The 20,514-nt window shown below is 37.1% G+C and overlaps 1 protein-coding gene across 1 annotated transcript; it reads right to left on the minus strand.

Annotated features, from left to right (window-relative positions):
- Positions 1 to 2,823: 2,823 nt before the first annotated feature.
- On the minus strand, positions 2,824 to 18,188 carry melk (maternal embryonic leucine zipper kinase). The gene is made up of 18 exons (XM_038301674.1): positions 18,016 to 18,188; positions 17,697 to 17,834; positions 17,525 to 17,610; positions 15,408 to 15,524; positions 15,164 to 15,307; positions 15,017 to 15,085; positions 14,778 to 14,870; positions 14,492 to 14,590; positions 13,879 to 13,947; positions 10,606 to 10,704; positions 9,833 to 9,919; positions 8,731 to 8,856; positions 8,482 to 8,637; positions 6,746 to 7,028; positions 4,043 to 4,139; positions 3,805 to 3,961; positions 3,569 to 3,672; positions 2,824 to 3,489 (listed from the first exon to the last, which is right to left on the minus strand). The coding sequence occupies exons 2-18, from the start codon at positions 17,773 to 17,775 to the stop codon at positions 3,312 to 3,314; spliced, it is 2,043 nt and encodes a 680-aa protein (XP_038157602.1). The 5' UTR covers positions 17,776 to 17,834; positions 18,016 to 18,188; the 3' UTR covers positions 2,824 to 3,311.
- Positions 18,189 to 20,514: the final 2,326 nt, after the last annotated feature.

Raw genomic sequence — 20,514 nt, forward strand, 5'->3', positions numbered from 1 at the left:
AATAGGGAACCCAAATTGCGGGATCGACTTAGAAATTTTATTTACTAGTTATACAAAAATGCATTTCAGTAAATATAGGGCATAACTATAGAATTTGACAACCATTCATAGAGTTAATCTCATCCTTAATCTACATCAACTCTACAAATACATTTTCCAACCCACCTCACAGGCGCTTCGACGGTCGATTGATCTTTGAGCCGTCTGAAGCCCTGCAAAAAAAATCTAAAATAAAATCGGATACAGAAACAGACAGAGAATCAAAACAGTAAAAGTTGGATCATCTCCATACAAAGGTATTCATTGGAAAAACGATCTAGAAATAAGCAAAAATGTCTTAAATTAAGTGTATTTACCCTTAATTTGAGGAGGTAAATGAAATAGTTTGCCAATGGAATGAGTATTTTTACTCTTAAAATAAGATTACGGTAGATAATATGCACTTGAAATAAGACAATGCAATAGTGTTTTCTTATTTTAAATGTAAATTGTCTTTTTCCATTGGCAAAATGTATCTTTTACCTCCTCAATACAAGAACAAATGCACTTATTCTAAGAAAAAATGACTTATCTAGATTAAGGTGTTCTTAAGAAGAAAAAAAGAAAACTTACATAGGAAAAGAACAATGAGGGAAGCTCCCAGAAAAAGCCTCATTTTTCATCCAAGTCCTGAAGTTTCAGACCTTTACAAAAAAAGCAGAGTGAAAAAGTCAAACATAAAGCTCCAATAATCAGCCCAAGCACTAACACATGACTGAAGGATAATATCACACACGTGATATGAAAACTAACCTCTACTCACCCAGCACTGCTCCCAAAATATAAATTCTGCTTCTTTGACTCCCACTCCACCACTCTGTAGTTTGCAATTTTTTCAGACGTCTTCAGCTAATCTCCTTTCTGACAAACACTGGTTCTTTTGTTCTGCAGACAGATTTTAGGATTATTAGCACCACCTGTTTAAGTGGGAGGGACTGAAACAGGAGTAAGTTCATGTATCCCTGTTACAAGATTTCTATTAAAAAAAACATTAACATAAAGCTTAAAATTAGGTTAGAATGGTAGACCTTTCCACCTATCATAAAAGATCAGCCCACCTCACTCAGTCTCTCATGACTTTTAATCTTCTCCTCCTTATTAGTAACTGAACCCACCATTAACCTTCTCCTCCCTGCTGAGACTTCAAGGAGAACTTTCCACAAATGAAGGCTGATCACCTTCCTCACTATCATGACTGCATGGCATTTAGCCTTTAAATCCCAGGGAGGGGAACTTACAGCATTGGAACAGAGTCAGTTTGTAGGGAATCCTTTATATATCTTAAAGTCTGATCTATAAAAATATTGTCGAAAAATTATGATTTTGATAAATGGAAAAAAAAAAATCATTGAATCTTGTCTGAACAGTTATTTCTTGAATCATAACTGATACTTTAGATGCTTATGGTTTGGGATCGCTCATATATTTTGCCTTTATAAAGGTTTATAGGACTTCAGTGATTGTATTTAACAGCTATTATTTTCCTATAGGTATATTGGTGGTATATTGGTGGAGTATTTTTGTGCCACTTTTGTTAGTTTTAAGCTTGATTCTTTTCATAATTATTCTGCAACTGTACTCACTCCCCACAGGAGTCATCCACTCTGCAAATTTTTTTGTCTGCAATATTGATGAAATGTGAATTTGATGTTGCACACAATCATGGCTATAGAGAGGAACTCCCAAATTTTGAAATAAGTTCCTATCTGTTTACTTTCGGACTGCAGCTTTGATTATTTCAGCAATTGATTATTTTGTCTATAATTTTTTAATTAGGCAAAAAAGGCAGTTTTAGTAAATTTAGACTCCTTATTTTAAAAAAGGGTAGTTGTTTCATGTTTTAAAGGAATTGCAAATGACATAAAAGGAAGAAAACTTCATGCTTTCAGTGTTGCAGTCTAATTAATAAAGTGGACATTTATGGATGTGTGCATAGATACATACAAATTTAAGAACAGATTAATTTATTGACCACTTATGCGATGAATGGACTAATAATCAGATAGTAAAGGGTTTTAAATGAGTCTTTTTAAACTTAGTTTGAACCCAGTGAAGCTAAAACTATCCCAGTTACTTGAGGACTTGCTGATAGTGCAATGATCTTTAACACAAAATGCAGTTTTGTAGTTTTGATTTAATTATTCCTCCAAGTTGGTTGCTCTTCCACCAACGACATGTGAACACTTCAGTTAATGATTAGATTGCCAAATTACTTGATTATTTCTTCTGTTACCAGGACTTATTTTACACTATCTTTGTTGACATCGTATTTCTAGTCTAGAAGCTTTATCATGAAATCATAGCAGTTTTGCTGATTGTGACTCAGAATGCACACACAATGCATGGACCAAAGCCAATATTCAGATAAGGTGCTGAATGCCTAGTGGCACCTGTGCCCTGATCTATAGAGCCTAATTTGTTGGACTCCCATCTCCAACAGCAGCAACAGATGTGTTAAGAGGAGAAAACCTTAACAGCAGCATCAGCTCAAATTCATTCCATAATTGCTGAGGCAGGTCAGTCAAGCTTATAGAAAAATGCACTCATTGAATTGACTGAAATTCTGACAAGGTTTGACTCAATAGCATAGCTATATATTATCAATCTGAATATTTAAAACCACTAAGACTTATACTCAAACAAAAAGAACCTGGAAGATTTAAAATAAAATTCCTAATTTTATGTTGCTCTGTTCACCAACATGAGCAGAATCCAAGATGAACAAAACAGTAAAACTACTAAAAACCCAATCGTCCAATTCAAAGAAGCAGCTTAATATCTCGGTAAAGAGAAGGTATTTATTTTTGCACCTTATACAATTAAAATATGACATATTAAGAATGAAAGATAAAACAGAAACAAGACACTTATAACACTGAAAAACGATTGAGACGACTGTAAACATTAACATTAAATAGAACAATGATGTAATGTAATGCTTGTGTGTTGTATCTTCTGGGGTGAAAAACATCAGGTAAAATATGTTAAAACACAGCTGGAAGGTATAAAGAGCAAAGCACTACTGTATTGTATGCATCAAGACAACTGACAGAAATCACTTTAATCTTAATAGAGTATTAGGGGATTCAGAAGCTCTTAAAATACATATTACACGATTCTGACACGGCTGACCTACAGTTATCAATGTACACATTTTCCTCTGAATCAATATATCCAACAATGATCATTTTATTTAAGCTATTTCCGCTCAGAGAGAAGTCTTTTGTGTCAATAAGAGGCAGCGTTGCAGCTATATACAGCTAAAACGCTGCTTAGATGCTGGATGTAGAAAGGATGTCCTCGACCAGATGCTTGTAAACCCAAGCATCTCCCTTCAGCCTCTGCCGCCGCACGCCGACAACCTCCGGCCTCTGCAGCAGGCACACCTCCAGCTCGAACGCCATGGTCACTTTCCCAAAGTCATCCCAGGTCTGACACTTCAGAGTATACCTGCAGAACACGCAAAACAAACATCAAGAAATGGAAGGATCTCCTATAAAGATGAGTAACCAGAGAGAATCGGTTTTACCCTTTCTGTGTGAAGTCGACATTTTTCCCAGGCAGGACGGAGAGGATCTGGTTTAACACCTGATCTGGACTGGTCTGACTGGTCAGGGTCACGTTATATTGAGCCTAAAGAAAATTTGTGAAACTTAGACTGTAAATGAGTCCGTAAAATTAGCTGATTGCAGTAATGATGTTTAAGAGTGTGATGTAGTTTTTTAACAAAGCTTCTGCTTTTCTATGCCTGCTTTCATTTCATACCTTGATCTTCCGTGGAGCGTCCCGCAGAGCCCGTTTTTTACTCGGAGTGAGCATGGTGATGACCTTGTCCAGGCCTCTTTCCAGGGAACCAAACATCTTCCCTCCACGTTTCTTCTTCCCGCTGTCTCCTGTGGCAGCCATGTCCAAAGACCTGGACCTGAAAGGCAAGCAACACGGTTGAGAATATATATGTTTTTTGGTTTGTTTCCAACATATCTTGGAGCAAACATGGACTCACCTTCTCTCTGGACTGAAGGCTAATACTTCCAGGTTTGTGGCCTCCTTGTTCTCAGCAGCTCTCTTTTTGTTGTGCTCCTTTGATGTACTCTCGCTGCCTGTAGAAAAATACCAGACAGCATTTTAGAACAGGTGAGGGAGATCAAATATGTTTTAAAGAGCTTTCCAAAGCAGCAATATAATCATTTGTACCAGTTAATAAAAGAACCTGTAGAGTGCAATGTAAGGATAGGCAGAGCTTTAATATATTGAAATAATTTTGAGAGGTATATTCTGTAGAAAAATGACAAAAAATAAAACTTTTTTTTATTATTTTAAGAATTTTTTCCTTATCAAGGTGCCTAATGAATTTCAAAAGCACTTTGTGTATTATTTAGCTGTTTTTGAACATTTATTTTAACAGATCATCAGATTGAAATTCAGATCTGCCAATTGAAGCCGCCATGCATGATGTAATTTCTTGGCCTGTGGAGTTTCCCTGCTCTGAATGCTCACAGCTGATATATAACTTTTTTTCATGGTTGAGATGCTAACACTCATAAGCTGAAAAAGATGATGGTGACATAAAAAAATATTTAAAAAATCAGCTAATATGGGTCAAAGGTCTCTGATATCCTAACCCTAACATTAAACAATTCTGTCCAAAAAGAATATTTTCCGGATAAAGTACGACCACGGTTTAGTTCTTTAAGGTCTCAATACGATTTTATGTTAGATATTCCTAAAGTTTGGAGTTTTATTATCCAAAGGGAAAGGGAAAGAACAAATAAAGGACAAGGAAGGAATGCGGTTAGGAAAGGAAGGGGAAATTCAATTTTAAAAAGCAATAGAAAACTATTTGAAACTAAAATACAGGAAGTTGGAAGGAAGGAAGGAAGGAAGGAAGGAAGGAAGGAAGGAAGGAAGGAAGGAAGGAAGGAAGGAAGGAAGGAAGGAAGGAAGGAAGGAAGGAAGGAAGGAAGGAAGGAAGGAAGGAAGGAAGGAAGGAAGGAAGGAAGGAAGGAAGGAAGGAAGGAAGAGCCTTATGCCCCGTTGTCTCTTTCTCTATCCAGGTGATCAGGATTTAGTAGCGATCCGTCTTTGCAACCATCTCGCTCACGTTGGCTTGGCTCTCTTCACTCCCCCCAGATGGACATCCTCCTTTTGTGCCGATGGGCCTCATCTTACTTTTCTTTTGCACACTTTTGGCATTCAATAGTTGTATAATTGTTGTTATTCTTAGCTTCACCTTTATTAAATGTCATGGTCTGCACCCTTTCTTGTGGCACTGTCTCCTTTTATTTTTTATGATACCGAGTCGAAAAAGAAGGAAGGGAGGACATATAAACAACAACATAGAGAATAAAGTCAGAAAATATGAATATTTTCTCAAAATCTTGTTTTTTATTCATACCTGTTTGGTACTGAAAAAGTATTATAATCATATTTATATCATGTGGTATAATTCACATGATCCCTGTGAGTTATAGAAATAAATTAATGTCTCTTTTGATTAGCATTTGTGAAATATTAGATGAGTGTTCATTTTCTCCCATCCAACTTCAACACAACTGCATTAAAACTAACATGCTCAAAAAAGCTTGACTTAAAGGACTCTACAGAAGCAGACGGCATTATTGCATGAGCTTTAGTCTAGTGGCATCTTTCACAATCAATTTAGGTTTAAAAATTGCTAAATGACCACTAGCTAGATGCAGGATGTTCAGCTATTTTTTTTTATTTTTTTTTATCTAGAATAATTATATAAATATGTTTAACTATAGCTGGTTAGTGAAGTATTGGATTACAAGTAGAAGATAAAGGAACTTTATGTTTAAAACTCTGACTTTTAATTGAATAAAATACAGGCTAAAGTGAGAAAGACTCACAGACAGAAGTGCAAATACACAGGAGAGCGCTGGGCTTTAGCGGCGAGAGAACACATGTCACTACAGCCCATGAGGGACAGTATGTAAAGGCAGGAGACAGCTACACCTGTCACAGCGCCCACCTGGGGACAGACATACAAAGCGCGCCCTGAGCGTGTGTGTGTGGACAAGGATGTCACTGGAAGTATGTCCACTTTAAGGCAACAAAACAAGAGGCAACGCAGGGAGTTGCACCAAACTGAGCTCAAAGGATTTAACATCAAGTGGGTCGGCTCCAGCGAGTTATCCGGCTGGTGGCCAGATATCTACAGCTGGCTAATGAGGCCGGACATCTGAGCAGAAAAGGCCTCGTGACAAATAATTAGGATTCTCCACTTATTTTAGTGCCCTTCATTTACAGATAATTGACAAATAATTAGCTGCCTGATAATAAGCTCACCTTTGAGTTGACAGTGACAAGTGGAAGCGTGTGTTTGTGTCCGTTTTCCAGTGGCAGTAATGACAGCTAAATTATTGAAATATGAAAGGCCTTTCAATGGAGAACAAAAAGCCCAATAAATGGTTTTATTTCCAGAAGACAATTTACTTGCAAATGTGCAGCATGTGTTTGTGGCACTTGCGATTATGAGAGGCACAAGCGGCCAAGGGAATAGGATAAATGAAAGGGGGGAGGGGGAAGCTCTTTAATGTAAATTCAATCTAATATGGAGTTTACTTCAACCCCTTGTTAGAGGGAACAAACAATTACTGTACACAAATACATTTCCTGACAGTCTGCTGCACTGCCTGCACTCCAGTTATTGTTGGCGGTCTGCCAACGATAAAACCCCACCTACCTTTGGGCGTGGCCTGGCAGGCTTTGGTACCGTTGTTGTTAGTGTTTCGATTGGCCGTGTTCAGCACGTTCTTGTTTGGACGTGCGTTCTTCTTACTGGACACAGGGGTCCGGGGTGGAGGCAGAGCAAACGCTTCAACTCCTTTCTCTTCAACGACGTTCTCCTTGTTCTCACTGGTTCGTCCCTGATGCCCCTCCTTCTTCTCACTGCGTTGTGGCGTCGCCGTCCTTCCTGCTGCCAACCCGTGGACTTCTCTATTTTCCACAAGCGGGGATACGAGTTTCTTCAGAAGCACAAATAAAAATGCTTGATTAAAACATATGTATTAGGTTGAAAGAGTCACATCGTTATACATTCCATAACTGCGAAAATGTCCCATGGCGTCAGAAACATTTTAACACTCCAAGCTGGAGACCAACTATTACACGTTTTTCAAGACTGATGTCGATACAGATTATTCTGATATCAGTTTTTTTTTTTCGTGCTCCATTTACATGGAAAAAATTATAATTTTTAAAAATGAAAGAAATATTTATTATGAAACCCAATTAAAAACATGGATTGCAAATGGAGGGTACAGAATTTAAGTGCTTAAGATAATCTCAAACTTGGCTCCTGATTCCGCTAATAATCAGCAAATGCATGCATACAGAAACAAATAAAATGAAAAGAGTGGCTATATATAATAACTCTAATAGAGACCCTAGAGATATAAATACTGTCCTGTTGAAAAGTAGGAACGAAGAAAAATAAAGATCAATTTAAAAATGGTTAAGGTTATAGTGGGGGTTTCTTCCTGTTAAAGGTTAGTTTTTCCCTCTACACAAGCCTGCTTGGTGTGATGGATGGTCTTCGAGTCGATGCAATCAACTGGTTTTCCTTATAGCCCTTGTCACACCGTGGCGATTTAGCCAGCATATACCCGACATCCCAGAATCTCCTAAAACACTGGCATATGCTGAACTTTCTATTTCTTCAATTATGGGCATATACATAGCGTATCTATAACGATTCCAGTACGTATCTCCAATGACAACCTAACACATGCATAACGCAGAGCAGCGTAATGCCCATGAAATGTCCCAAGCCAGTGTCCTGAGGGGGGCAGCAATTCACCCGGAGGTGCCCGGCTTGCATGAAAAGATGTCTTAGCTAGCTGCTGTTTACCGCCCACCACAAAAAAAAAAAAAAAAAAAAATGAAAAAAAAAAAAAAAAAAGGTTTGCAGTCGCAGCAGATTCAGCGTCATGTCTGCTAGGAAGTTTGTTGACGTGAGCATAAACGCAGAGAGGATTATTTCAATAATCGAAGCATCACCGTTTATTTGATTTATTGTTTCGGCCCTCTTAAGTATATATTAATAATACTAATAATTTCCCTGACAAGACTTAGTCTTTTATTAGATGACATTTGTTAATCAAATGAAACAGGTCTGCCATGCCTTCCTAATTAATGCAAAGTTTTAGCATTGCTGTCGGAGTGCCTCCTGCCACAGATGGCCATTTCACCTCGGGACAAAATGCTAACAAGCCTCCAAGACTGATTGACAAGTGGCGTCACATCAGTTGTTTGTGATTTGGGTCAACAAAAATTTTTCACAAACACCCTACAGCACTTCCAAAACACACTGGGGGCCGCAAAACCTTCACTGACAACCACTAAATGAATTAATCAGGACCTCATTGTGTCTCTATTCTGTGTCTCTACATGTAAAGAAAACTAGAAGGTATCTCGTACCATATCTTTGTTTCCATCTTGCAGAGTTTTGCCAGCCTGTGGTGTGTGCTGTTGGACTGACACCCATGGACAATCATCAATATAGTCTGAGCACAGGTCCAAAGATCCAATAATGACTGCATCCTCATCTTCACTGTAATAAAGAGTTTCTCTTTTCTGAAAGTAGAAAAAACATTAAGTAGATAAAAGCTGTTCTTGTTTTTCAAAATATCCCATTGTCAGTGTAAGCAGGTAGATCCTGGGTGTTACCTGTAATCCCTGATGCAGAGGAGAGTCCAAGCAGAGGGCCGACTCACGGTTGAGGCGAACAGGCTTTCCCTTCTGCTTCTTTGACAGCAGCAGCAGGTAAGTGGCTGTGATCTGATCATATTTCCACTGTAGGAGGCAAGGCAAGTTTATCTGTATAGCACCTTTCAGTAAAGAAAAGACAATTGAAATTGAAGAAAAACAAAATCTGAATAAAAGAAATTAGGATAAAAATGATAAAAGCAGGTGGTAAAGCAAAAAAAGAACAGCTGGACCACAACCTTAAACTAGTAGTACCTCAGTTAACAATTTAACCTTAAAAGGCAGCTCTAAACAAATTTGGTTTTAACTTTTATTTTAAAGCATTTTTACAGTCTTCTAGGAGTTTGTCCCAGATAAGTGGAGCACAGGAAATAAATGCTGCTTCTCCATGTTTGGTTCTACTTCTGGGTGTACAGAGTAGGCTTAAACTAGAAGACCTGACTGGTCTGACTAAAAATCCATGATGTATTGAGGTGTTGGTCCATTTAGTGATTTATAGACAGAATTATCTGAGCTACAGGGAGCCATGAGCCTATGGAGAGACTGTTGCAGTAATCAATTCTACTAAAGATAAATGCATAACTGAGTTTTTCTAGTTCCTGCTTGGACATTAGTCCTTTAATTCTGGAAACGTTCTTCAGGTTATAAAAAGCTGACTTGGTAACTGCCTTTATGTGCCTATGAAGGTTCAGGTCCATCATGAAACCAAGATTTTGGCCATATTCAGTGGTTTTTAGCTGTAGTAGCTGAAGTTGTGATCTAACTCTGGTTCTCTCCTCCTTTCGAGGGAAAATTATTTTGTTTTTGATTCAGTAGGCAGAAAATCATGTCTCATCCTCATATTGATCTGTTCTAAGCATCAAAGTCACTTGGTGTGTCGTCTGCATAGTTATAGTAACCAATCTTGTTGTTTGCAATAATTTGAGCCAGGGGGAACATGTAGATATTTAATGGGAGGGGATAGTAAAAATCTATTAAATCAGCAGATCATCATCTCAAACATAAACCAGACAAAAAAAATAAATAATTAGGCTTGGACATAAAAATAGCAGAACACACACACCTCTTTCACCAGTGCTGTGGTGCTCTCTCTTGACCGCTTCATGTTGACAGCCATCTCAGTGATACAATCTTCATCTATGTAGTCGATCTATAAAAGAAAAGAAAAAAGAAAACAACTAAAATGAAAACGAGGTGAAGACATTTAATCTACATGTCCAGGTAAAAACTTGTTCCTTAAAGCAGTTTTAAAGAAGTTTCAGTTTTGATCAATTTTAGATCGCTGGTGGAAAAAAGTGGTACTGTTTTGCTTGAAGAAAGAAAGCATTCCCCATGAGGAGCAGCACATTGCGTGGTAAAGAACATAAAGCGGTAAAATCCTGATCGCTCAGTCCCCTGCAGTTGGATTGAACTACATTTCTGCTTCCAGTAGCTGTGAGAGATGAACAGTGATGAGGTAATGAATCTAATTGTGGCGAAATAATGTCATATGACCAAGTTGAAAATAAGAAACAGTTCATTTAACTTTTATACTGTATTCCTGCAACGCTGCCCCCCCTCACCTGACTCATCAGTACTTCATGTGCTCATACAGTCTCTTAGTCACATCGACTTCTGTTTTATAACGAATCAGGAAAGGGAGACATGAAGTATGCCATAAATCGGCGTATAATTACAAAGGTTATGAAAATATTTTATGACTGTTGGAAAGTATTGGTTTAAAGTAATGGCAGAATTCAAACTAAACTACTTTATTTAAAACCTAAATCATTACTTTAAGTGCTATGCTTATAATAGAGATTTTCTCTTAGATATCTGCCTTTTGGGTGAGTTTACCGGCTGCCTGCTGCGCCACTCTACAGGGCTGTTGTAGTCCTTTATCACCCAGGGATGGTCCAACAGCTGTCTGACTGTCAGGCGGCGCTTGGGGTCCACCTAGTGGGCAAACATTGAAACAACAACTTAGAAGAGGACAAAAAAAAACACCCAACATCCAAAACCTGGATGATTTCATCCTCATCCTACAACCAATTTCATTCATGTTATTGTGATTTTATGTGGCAGAAAATAATATGAAGGCAAATTATTATTTATAAATATTTTATAAACTTTTCACAAAACTCTGAAAAGTGTGGACTGAATCTGTATTTAGCTCCAAAATGAAAAGATTTTGCTGGACTATTATGCTAATCGACTTTGAGTATCGTGTATTTTAGGGTTTTTGCCTACCTGCTTCACATCTTTAAAAACTTCTCTTTTTTTTTAAGAAAAAAAAAAGCAAACACTGGGCTACATAAAGATAGGATTTATAAGGTCTAGATTTTCAGGTCTAGATACAGATATTAAATTGCATTTAAGCTGGTAATTTAAGCATGATTTGGCACTTTGCCACATCATCTGTACGAGTGTTGAACCTCAGTCCATCAAGGATTTGTGTCCCATAACTTTTAGATGTTCTTCTACTTCAACACAACCTGAATAATGATTTCACTGGCAAGGCTCATGAACTTTCACAGTGAGGAAAATAATTATTTGAACACCCTGCTCTTTTGCAAGTTCTCCCACTTAGAAATCATGGAGGGGTCTGAAATTGTCATTGTAGGTCCATGTCCACTGTGAGAGACATAATCTACAAAAAAAAAAAACACCTAAGATTTTTTTTTTTTTACTATTTATTTGTATGATACAGCTAAAAAGAAGTATTGACCACCTGTCTATCGGTTAGAATTCAGACCCTCAAATACCAGTTAGTCCGCCTTCAAAATGTCCAACTCTGCTCAATTTTTTTTATCCTAAATTAGATGCGCCGTTTTGAGGTGGTTAGCTGCATAAAGACATCTGTCCACCCTATACAATCAGTAGTCAGAAGGTCCACTGTTGGAGCGATCACTAGAAAATGGAAAAAGTTAAACATGACTGACAATCTCCCTCAGACTCAGGGGCTCCATGCAAGATCTCACCTTGTGGGGTCTCAAGGATCCTATGAAAGGTAGGAAATCAGCCCAAAAATACATGGGAGGAGCTGGTCAATGACCTGAAAAGAGCTGGGACCACTATTTCAAAGGTTACTGTTGGTAATACACTAAGACGTCATGATTTAAAATAATGCATGACACAGAAGGTTCCTCTGTTTAAACCAGCACATGTCAAGCCCCTTCTTAAGTTTGCTAATGATCATTTGGATGATCCAAAGGAGTCATGGGAGAAAGTCATGTGGTCAGATGAGACCAAAATAGAACTTTTTATACTATACTGTACTGCATATACTGTATTGCGAGATTTTGGGGAACAACCTCCTTCCCTCAGTTAGAGCATTGAAGATGGGTCGAGGCTGGGTTTTCCAACATGACGATGACCCGAATTAGAAATCCAGGATAACGTAGGAGTGGCTCTGGAAGAAGCATATCAAGGTTCTGGCGTGGCCTAGCCATTCTCCAGACCTAAACCCAATAGAGAGTCTTTGGAGGGAGCTCAAACTCTGTGTTTCTCAGCGAAAGCCCAGAAACCTGAGTGAAGAAACGTTTGACCTCTGTATTTGCAAACAAAGCGTCCTGTACCAAATATTAACATTGATTTTCTCAGGTGTTCAAATACTTATTTACAGCTGTATCATACAAATAAATAGTTTAAAAAAATTATAGATCATGATTTCTGGATTACTTTTTTTAGATCATGTCTCTCACAGTCGACATGCAGCTACGATGACAATTTCAGACCCCTCCATAATTTCTAAATGGGAGAACTTGAAAAATAGCAGGGTGTTCAAATTATTTTCCTCACATATGCTGCAATCCAGCCATTTGATAGATGTGTTAAACCAGGAAAACATCCAAATAGCAGGACATCCACCCCAGAAGACAGGATTCACCCAGCTGTAAACCACACAACCGTTGCTCTGGTGGGAGGTTTACCATCTTTTCTTGCTGAAATGTGAACCTGGGAATCTAGCAGACAAATTTCCCTGCTCCTTTCCTCCTCTGACAGCTTTTCTGTCTGCCGAAAAGCATCCCCACAGCATAAGGCTGCCAGTACTGTTACACCAAAGAGATGATGCTTAGAGTTACATTAGTTTTGCTTTAGACATATAGTCATGAAAACAAAGGAAAAGTGATTTTTTTAATCCCATGAGCCCCTGCCTTCAGGATTGATGCCATCCCTACAGGTCACGTTTCAAACTACAAATTGACTCACTAAGACTTTCTTCCTATAACATCTTTCTTACTATCTCCGGATGAACAATTTTACCAAAAAGCTAAATAATTGTGATTATTTTCAACCAATATGGCGTTTGTGATTTTATTTCGATTTTCTTTTGCACTAACCACAAGCATGTAGATGTTTCACTCCATAGTTTCAGTTTTTAATTACCTTGAAAGTTTGCTTGTCTAAAGTCCATTTTCGCAGAACTTCATGGGAACATTTGTTTGGAAAAGTGTTAACTTCTACTTGGATGCATAAATTGGAGTGCTAGCTAGATGTTTTCGTTTCCTTTTTTGAGGCAGAAAATCAACTTTAAACACATAACCGCCACATAAAGTGCTGGAGTAAAAAAAACAAACATTTGTCTCTTAGTCTTGTTAAATGTAACTTTACTAAAATTGAGTGCCTCTGCGATTTAAAAATTATGATTTCTTAAATTACAATTGCATTGCCCAGCCCTATTACTAACTTTCCCCAAAATCCAGCTTTTTGAAGAATATAAACACATTGTCCAACTTGAGCCCTGCAGCTCCTCCAGACATACTGTCTGCCTCAGAGTTGCTTGTCTAATTAATGCTTTTGATTCTGGCCCCTCAGATCAGGTGGATGGGTCCTGTCTCTGCAGGTTTATGGTTGTTTCGTATCATCGACAGGATGGTGGGAAGAGACTTTCAAAGATCGGGTTATTCCTTAATGATCCAATTCCCTAACTGTTTCACAGAGCACCTGGATTTATACTGAGATTGTCTGAAAGCAAATTGCTTGCAACAAATTTTACTTGAGCATAAAAAGTATATTAAAATATATACAGTGAGGCGAGGTAACAAACTAGTCATTGGATTTCTTCATGAGACAGATAAAAGAAATGAGTCTGAATCTAAGTGTAGACGAGCAGCAGTAAATACCGACCTGCATCATTTGGTTGAGGAGGAGGATACTGCCCGGTGAGAGCCACTTTGGGTTATCATATTTCCCCCGCTGGAATTAAAAACACAAAAGATTCCAGTAATGCATCTATGACTGACAGGTTGTCGCAGTTTAGTGGACCTTGAGACCACAACTTTAATATTCTTTTTTCTTCTCTTAGTTTTGCATCAAAGTTGCAACATCCATTTTTTTTTCCTAAAGGTCGATTTAAATGCAACCAATTACGTTTTCTACTTGCAAAGATTGATGCTAATTTTATCTGCAACACAGAGAGGAAAGAGTGAGCTCAGTTGTCGCCCCAGTACTCAGTCTGTGTGCAGCTAATGCAGAGTTAGTTAACGTTTGAAGGTCCTGTCAGTTTTTTCGGTTGTTATCAGCCTATTAGATTTGTTGGACAGGATCTACTTATAAACAATAGCTTGATAAGACTGTAGCTAGTTTCCTTTTAGTTTATTTAGGTCTTGGTCTCAGCTCCCCTCGTATCCTCGCTTAACTTGGTCTAAGTGGCTTGAGATGGTCTTAACTCCCAACTCTAGGTCTCTAGTCTTCAAATATAAAATTCTTCATGTCTAAACAGAAAATGTACATTGTTTACCGTAATCTTCCTGTATAGGATCATGCAGTTGTCATCATCAAAGGGAAGGTATCCGCAGAGTAAAGCAAACAACAGCACCCCCATACTCCACACGTCAGCCTGCAGATTTGAGATCACACAGCAGCAGGTGAGCAACAAGCGTTACAGCCAGGATATCGAAGCTCAGCTGCTAAGAGTCAAAAAATGATCAGGAGAAAAATCACGGAGTGCATCTGTGGAATTCTTTTTACTTTTTTACTACTCATCTTGAAGTTAGACCTACTATAAAAGTGTGGAGATGTCTCACCTCTGAACCAATGTACGCTTTACCCTGAATGAGCTCTGGAGCAGCATAGGCAGGGCTGCCACAGCACGTCATCAGTTCATAACCTAAACCGCCCTGTAATAAAACATCGACACAAAACAAAAAAGAGGAAAAGACACAAGTAATTAAAGCTACAAACCAGGTAGAAGAGAAACAGGATGAAACAGAATTCAGTGCCTTTTTTGCAGTGAATGGTTTAGAGAATGTGGCATTATTGGTACCTTTGGTTTGGCACAGAGGCCAAAGTCTATGAGCTTCAAGTTATGGTCCTCATCAATCAACAGATTCTCCTAGATAGCAAAGGAAGACCTTAAAAAACACATTTTGTTAAATAACTTATTACAGAGGTGTGCATTTGCAGTTCGTACCGGTTTGAGGTCCCTGTGTGCATATCCTTGGCTGTGAACGTAGGCCATTGCTGATACAATTTGTCTGAAGAACACCCTGGTCTCTTGCTCCGAAAGTCGGTCCTTGGCGACGATATAATCAAACAGCTCTCCACCGGGGCAATACTGTGGCAGGCATTACCCAAAAGATAACAAGTATTTGATTTTAAATCATGGAACAGTCTATTTGCAACGTGCAGTAACTGTTTGAGTTTAAGACCATTACCTCAAGCACCATGAAGATCTGTGTAGAGGTTTCAATAACATGGTACAGTCTGCAGATGTGTTGATGACTGAGATTCTTCATAGCTTCTATCTCCACCTTTACGCGCGGTAAATCATCCTAAAGAGAAAAGGCAGTTTTTCCTTTTGATTTTTGAAATTCTATTTGTTTAGAACAATACCACCTAGTTTTCTTTTTAACGTTATACTTTAAAAAAATAAAAATATGTACAGCAGCTATACAGAAGTTTGTACAAACACTTCAATCAAATAACGTGACAAACACCTTTTATTTTTTTATTCACCGCTTCAAGGAACACAGTAATTAACAGTATACAGCATCAGGCTGTAGAATTTAGGACAGTGTTGTAAATCAACAAAGAAGTAAGAAGTACAGTCACCAGAGACTAGTTCATTGGCCTTAAAATTGGACTGATTTGCTTCACAGATTTACTTTGATCCCCAATCAAAATGCCTTGAGCCCAGCTAAATAAATGTGGCTGAGAGTAAGGCTGAAACAATAAACTGGATTAATCATGATTGATCCATTATTGAAATAATAATAAACTAATTTAGTAACTGATTAATCATTAAATGGAGTTTAAAGACTCTAAAACATGTCTTTAGCTGACAGAGCAACCAACCTTTAGCAGCAATTATAACAAAGTTGTAAAAAAAAAATTTGCATTTAAAACTGTCAATATGCTCTATCCAGAACTCCTCAAGAGGAAAAGTTTTAGTTTCACCTGATTTAAGTTCTTCTTCAAAGAACCTTTTGGCTATCCAATTATTAATTGAAAAAATAATCAACAGATTAATCAATATGCAAAATAACCGTTAGTTACAGCCCTAGCTGAGAGAGACAAATATTACACCATCTTTAAATTCAACACAGCCCATTATATTTAGTTAAATATCTGCAATAGGAAACAGTTTCCAGTTTAAACAACAAACATAGCTTTTAAACTGAGGGCAAAACTATAAAAGTTTCATAAAGAGGAAGGAATGGACAGTACAGATTTAGCTTAACTTGTATTGTCCAGGCGGCCCATTTGCTAAATTCAGATACTTGCCTTACGTAGCTAAATCATTAATAATTTAGTCGAGGTGATAACAAACTGCCAATGCGAGTTAAAAGGAACGACTTACATATATAGAAAAGCCTTCTATTGATTAAATCAATCTAAGTCTAATCTCATTAAAACTACATAGTTCTGTGATAAAAGGGCCAATAGTGGATAAACTAAAGAGTGTTTTGCTTTCAGCTCCCTTAGCAGACCACAATAATCCGGTAAAAAGCTAGTAAAGGAAGATAGATTTTAGTGTTCCCCATTAACAATACAGAGAAAAAAATGTTCCCCTCCTGATGGATTCCCTTTGTATTATTTTACTTATCAAATATAACCATTTTGGCAACGTCAACTTTGCTAGAAATCTCTAAATATATCGCCCCTGATCTATAACAATTTAAGAAAATAGAAGAACATAAGTGATTGATCTCTATTGGCCTAGAATGTGTTATAAAGTGAAAAAAACTAAAGATGAAGTGTCTAAGAGGGCATTTTTTTTTTTTTTTTTGGCAGAGTGGGAGGGGCAAAACCTCCAATAAAAAATCTGATACACTCAGGGTTTCTTTTCTAAACTCAAATTTAAGACTTTAAAGAAAGCTCACTTATGACTTCCAAGAACAATCTTTAAAAAGCCTACAGCAAGGACACATGTTGATTACATGCTATGCAGAATATGAATCTAATAGTTTTTCCAAAGAAAAGAAAATATTTAGATTTAAATACATTTTCAAAAATGTAATTGTGTATAAATATGTACGAATGCAGTTAGAATGATTTGCAAAACTAATGTCTGTAATCAGCCATGATGTGTAACCTTTCTTTGCTTGAAATTGTCTCATTTTTTGTTTTTCATCATGATTTTGAGGAAGTTCAAAATAGATAAGAACATTTCCCTTTATTGCTCTGCACATATTCTGATGTTTTAATAGATAACCATTAATTACTGTTGGATCCAATTGTGTTCTTACTTTAACGTGTTGCAAAATGCTGTCTTAATCTTGACTTATATGTTGATGTGAACATGCATATGTCGGATCTATCCGTTTCTCACCCCCAGATCTTTTTTATTCATGATCTTGATGGCCACCTTCTCTCCTGTCAGGATGTGTCGGCCCAGCTTGACTTTAGCAAAGCCACCTGGAAGGTAAACAGGGTTCAGAAACCACTCACCGTGGATGAAATGACGCAGATAAATACAACTTTAGTGGTGAACATGTTGTTACCTGAGCCGATAGTTTCATACACTTCATAATATTTGTGGAGCTCTGTGGCTCCGCGGTTCTCCGTCCTCTCCACAGGCATCCTCCTTTTCCCAGCGACAACAGCGACTCTAATCAGCCCAACAACGCCGACAAGAACCCCTTCAAAACATGTCGTTTTAGTTTAAAACCTTATTTCCATTCCCAAACAGCTAACGTTTTCACGATGCTAACTAGCGTGACAACCAACAATGGCTTATGTTTAAGTCAAACAAGGTCCGTGTAGTAAAATATAATTCAATACGGGTTATCTAATCTATTCTTCACTGCTATATGACATTACCTTCGTTTCTCAGAAGACAGAGGAAAGCATAAAGCCGAACAAGCAAACAGTAGAGAATCCCTTCCCTCTGGGATGTTTGGTTCCAGTTTGAATTTCGCTCGTAACGTCTACGACATTTCCTGCTTCCGGTTCGCTGCCCTCTTGTGGTGAGGTGTGGTACTGCTATCAAATAATAAGACCTTTTGGGGTATTTTGTGATGCAATTTAAATGTAGTAAAACATGTTTTAAAGTAATACTACAAAAGAGGATCAGGACGACTGAAAAAAAAAAGTTATCTGATTTTTTTATTTTATATCAGTATGAGAAAAAAGTCAGAATTCAGACTTTAATCTCTGAATTCTGACAGTTAACAAACATGTTTTCATCAAGTAGTAGATTTGTCTAGAGACTAAACAAGCTCTCTTGTTTTATTGCCTTCTGCTCTTCCATTAATAAAATATCGGGGACCCCTCAACCACATAAAAAGTCACCTAATTCCGTCATTTAACACCAGTGTCATTTTCCACCAATGTGTTACTGGCCCTCTCAAACCACTCACATCTTTGTCAGTGCTCCCACATCTCTTCTTTTATGGTGCCCATCTACATTAAGATCCAAAATTCTGAGATTAGAGTCAGAATTATGAGGGAATAAAAGTCAAAATTCTGAGAAAAAAGTCAGAATTCTGAGATTAAAGTCAGAAATCTGAGGAAAAAAAGTCAGAATTCTGAGATTAGAGTCAGAATTCTGGGAAAAAAAGTCAGAATTCTGAGAAAAGTCAAAATTCTGAGAAAAAAGTCAGAATTCTGAAATTAAAGCCAGAAATCTGAGGAAAAAAAGTCAGAATTCTGAGATTAGAGTCAGAATTCTGAGAAAAAAGTCAGAATTCTGAGATTAGAGTCAGAATTCTGGGAAAAAAGTCAGAATTCTGAGATTAAAGTAAGAATTCTGAGAAAAAAGTCAGAATTCTGAGATTAGAGTCAGAATTCTGGGAAAAAAAGTCAGAATTCTGGGAAAAAAAGTCAGAATTCTGAGAAAAGTCAAAATTCTGAGAAAAAAGTCAGAATTCTGAAATTAAAGCCAGAAATCTGAGGAAAAAAAGTCAGAATTCTGAGATTAAAGTCAGAATTCTGAGAAAAAAGTCAGAATTCTGAGAAAAAAGTCAGAATTCTGAGATTAGAGTCAGAATTCTGGGAAAAAAAAGTCAGAATTCTGAGAAAAAAGTCAGAATTCTGAAATTAAAGCCAGAAATCTGAGGAAAAAAAGTCAGAATTCTGAGATTAAAGTCAAAATTCGGAGAAAAAAGTCAGAATTCTGAGATTGAGATTAAAGTTAGAGTTCTGAGAAAAAAGTCAGAATTCTGAGATTAGAGTCAGAATTCTGGGAAAAAAAGTCAGAATTCTGAGAAAAGTCAAAATTCTGAGAAAAAACTCAGAATTCAGAAATTAAAGCCAGAAATCTGAGGAAAAAAGTCAGAATTCTGAGATTAAAGTCAAAATTCGGAGAAAAAAGTCAGAATTCTGAGATTAGAGTCAGAATTCTGGGGAAAAAAGTCGGAATTCTGAGAAAAAAATCAGAATTCCGAGGAAAAGGTCCTCTATTAAACTGAAATAATATTTAAAAATCTTTTTTATTTCTTCTGCTACCCCATTCCTCTTCTGTATAATACACCATGAGCCAATTTCTAAAAAAAAACAAAAAAAAATAGCTTCCCCAAAGTAATGACGCAGTGAAGTCCTGAGCATTATGACCATACAGACTCTAGCTTCTTTGCTTCTGCAATTTGTGCCTCCATATTTTTGCTTTAGTCCATCCTTGTGCCCTTTGCCAATATTATCCGTCCTGCAACATCAGTCTAATCTCCCCTACTGGAGCCTTTTTTTCTGCTGACAGATTCAGAGGTCAGAACACTAATTCTAGTCTAATGTCTAAAGTTGTCATTAATACAAAAAAATAATAATAAAAAAACAAAAACAAAAAAAAAAACAGAAAATTAAGAAATATAAATATTGGTGATCAGAAGGATTATTTCAAAGATAATTTGTAAGGCCAATGGAAACGGTTGGTGCCAAAACATAAACACCCAGACAGAAAGAATCATTTAGGTGATAGTTTTTTTTTTTTAAGCTTTCTTTAAATTTTCTTCCTATAAAGGCAAATCATATAACCAAAACCTTAATTTCATCTTATTGCCCTTTATATAGAAACTTTCACATAAAAAGGTACTATATGCAGTAAATACTTTAAACACACTTGTCATCAAATTATGTTTGACAGTATATCTACATTCTAGTCAAACAAATATTTAAAAATGTAAATGTCCAGTCAGTCAGTGGTTTGTTTTATCAACAATAATAGAGCAGAGTGCCACTTACAGTAAAAATATATTGACAGTTTTTTAAAAATCTTCAATTCAACAATACAGCTTACAGCTGAGACCCACTGAAAAATCTGACATTTATGTTGGGCATTGCTTACACAATTAAAAAAGGAATTATGATACAATCCAATGTGAAACT

Source organism: Cyprinodon tularosa, unplaced genomic scaffold, assembly GCF_016077235.1.
Source record: "Cyprinodon tularosa strain WSP-4 unplaced genomic scaffold, ASM1607723v1 ctg470, whole genome shotgun sequence".
In the NCBI taxonomy this organism is placed as follows: domain Eukaryota; kingdom Metazoa; phylum Chordata; class Actinopteri; order Cyprinodontiformes; family Cyprinodontidae; genus Cyprinodon; species Cyprinodon tularosa.

What these genes read in the sequence shown, in the direction of transcription:
- melk (XM_038301674.1), bottom strand. Translation starts at nt 17,775, where the DNA reads ATGCCTGTGGAGAGGACGGAGAACCGCGGAGCCACAGAGCTCCACAAA. An exon ending in GCCTTCAGTCCAGAGAGAAG is followed by an intron (nt 3,962 to 4,042) that starts GTGAGTCCATGT and finishes CTTGCCTTTCAG; the next exon opens with GTCCAGGTCTTTGGACATGG. An exon ending in ACGCTCCACGGAAGATCAAG is followed by an intron (nt 3,673 to 3,804) that starts GTATGAAATGAA and finishes AATTTTCTTTAG; the next exon opens with GCTCAATATAACGTGACCCT.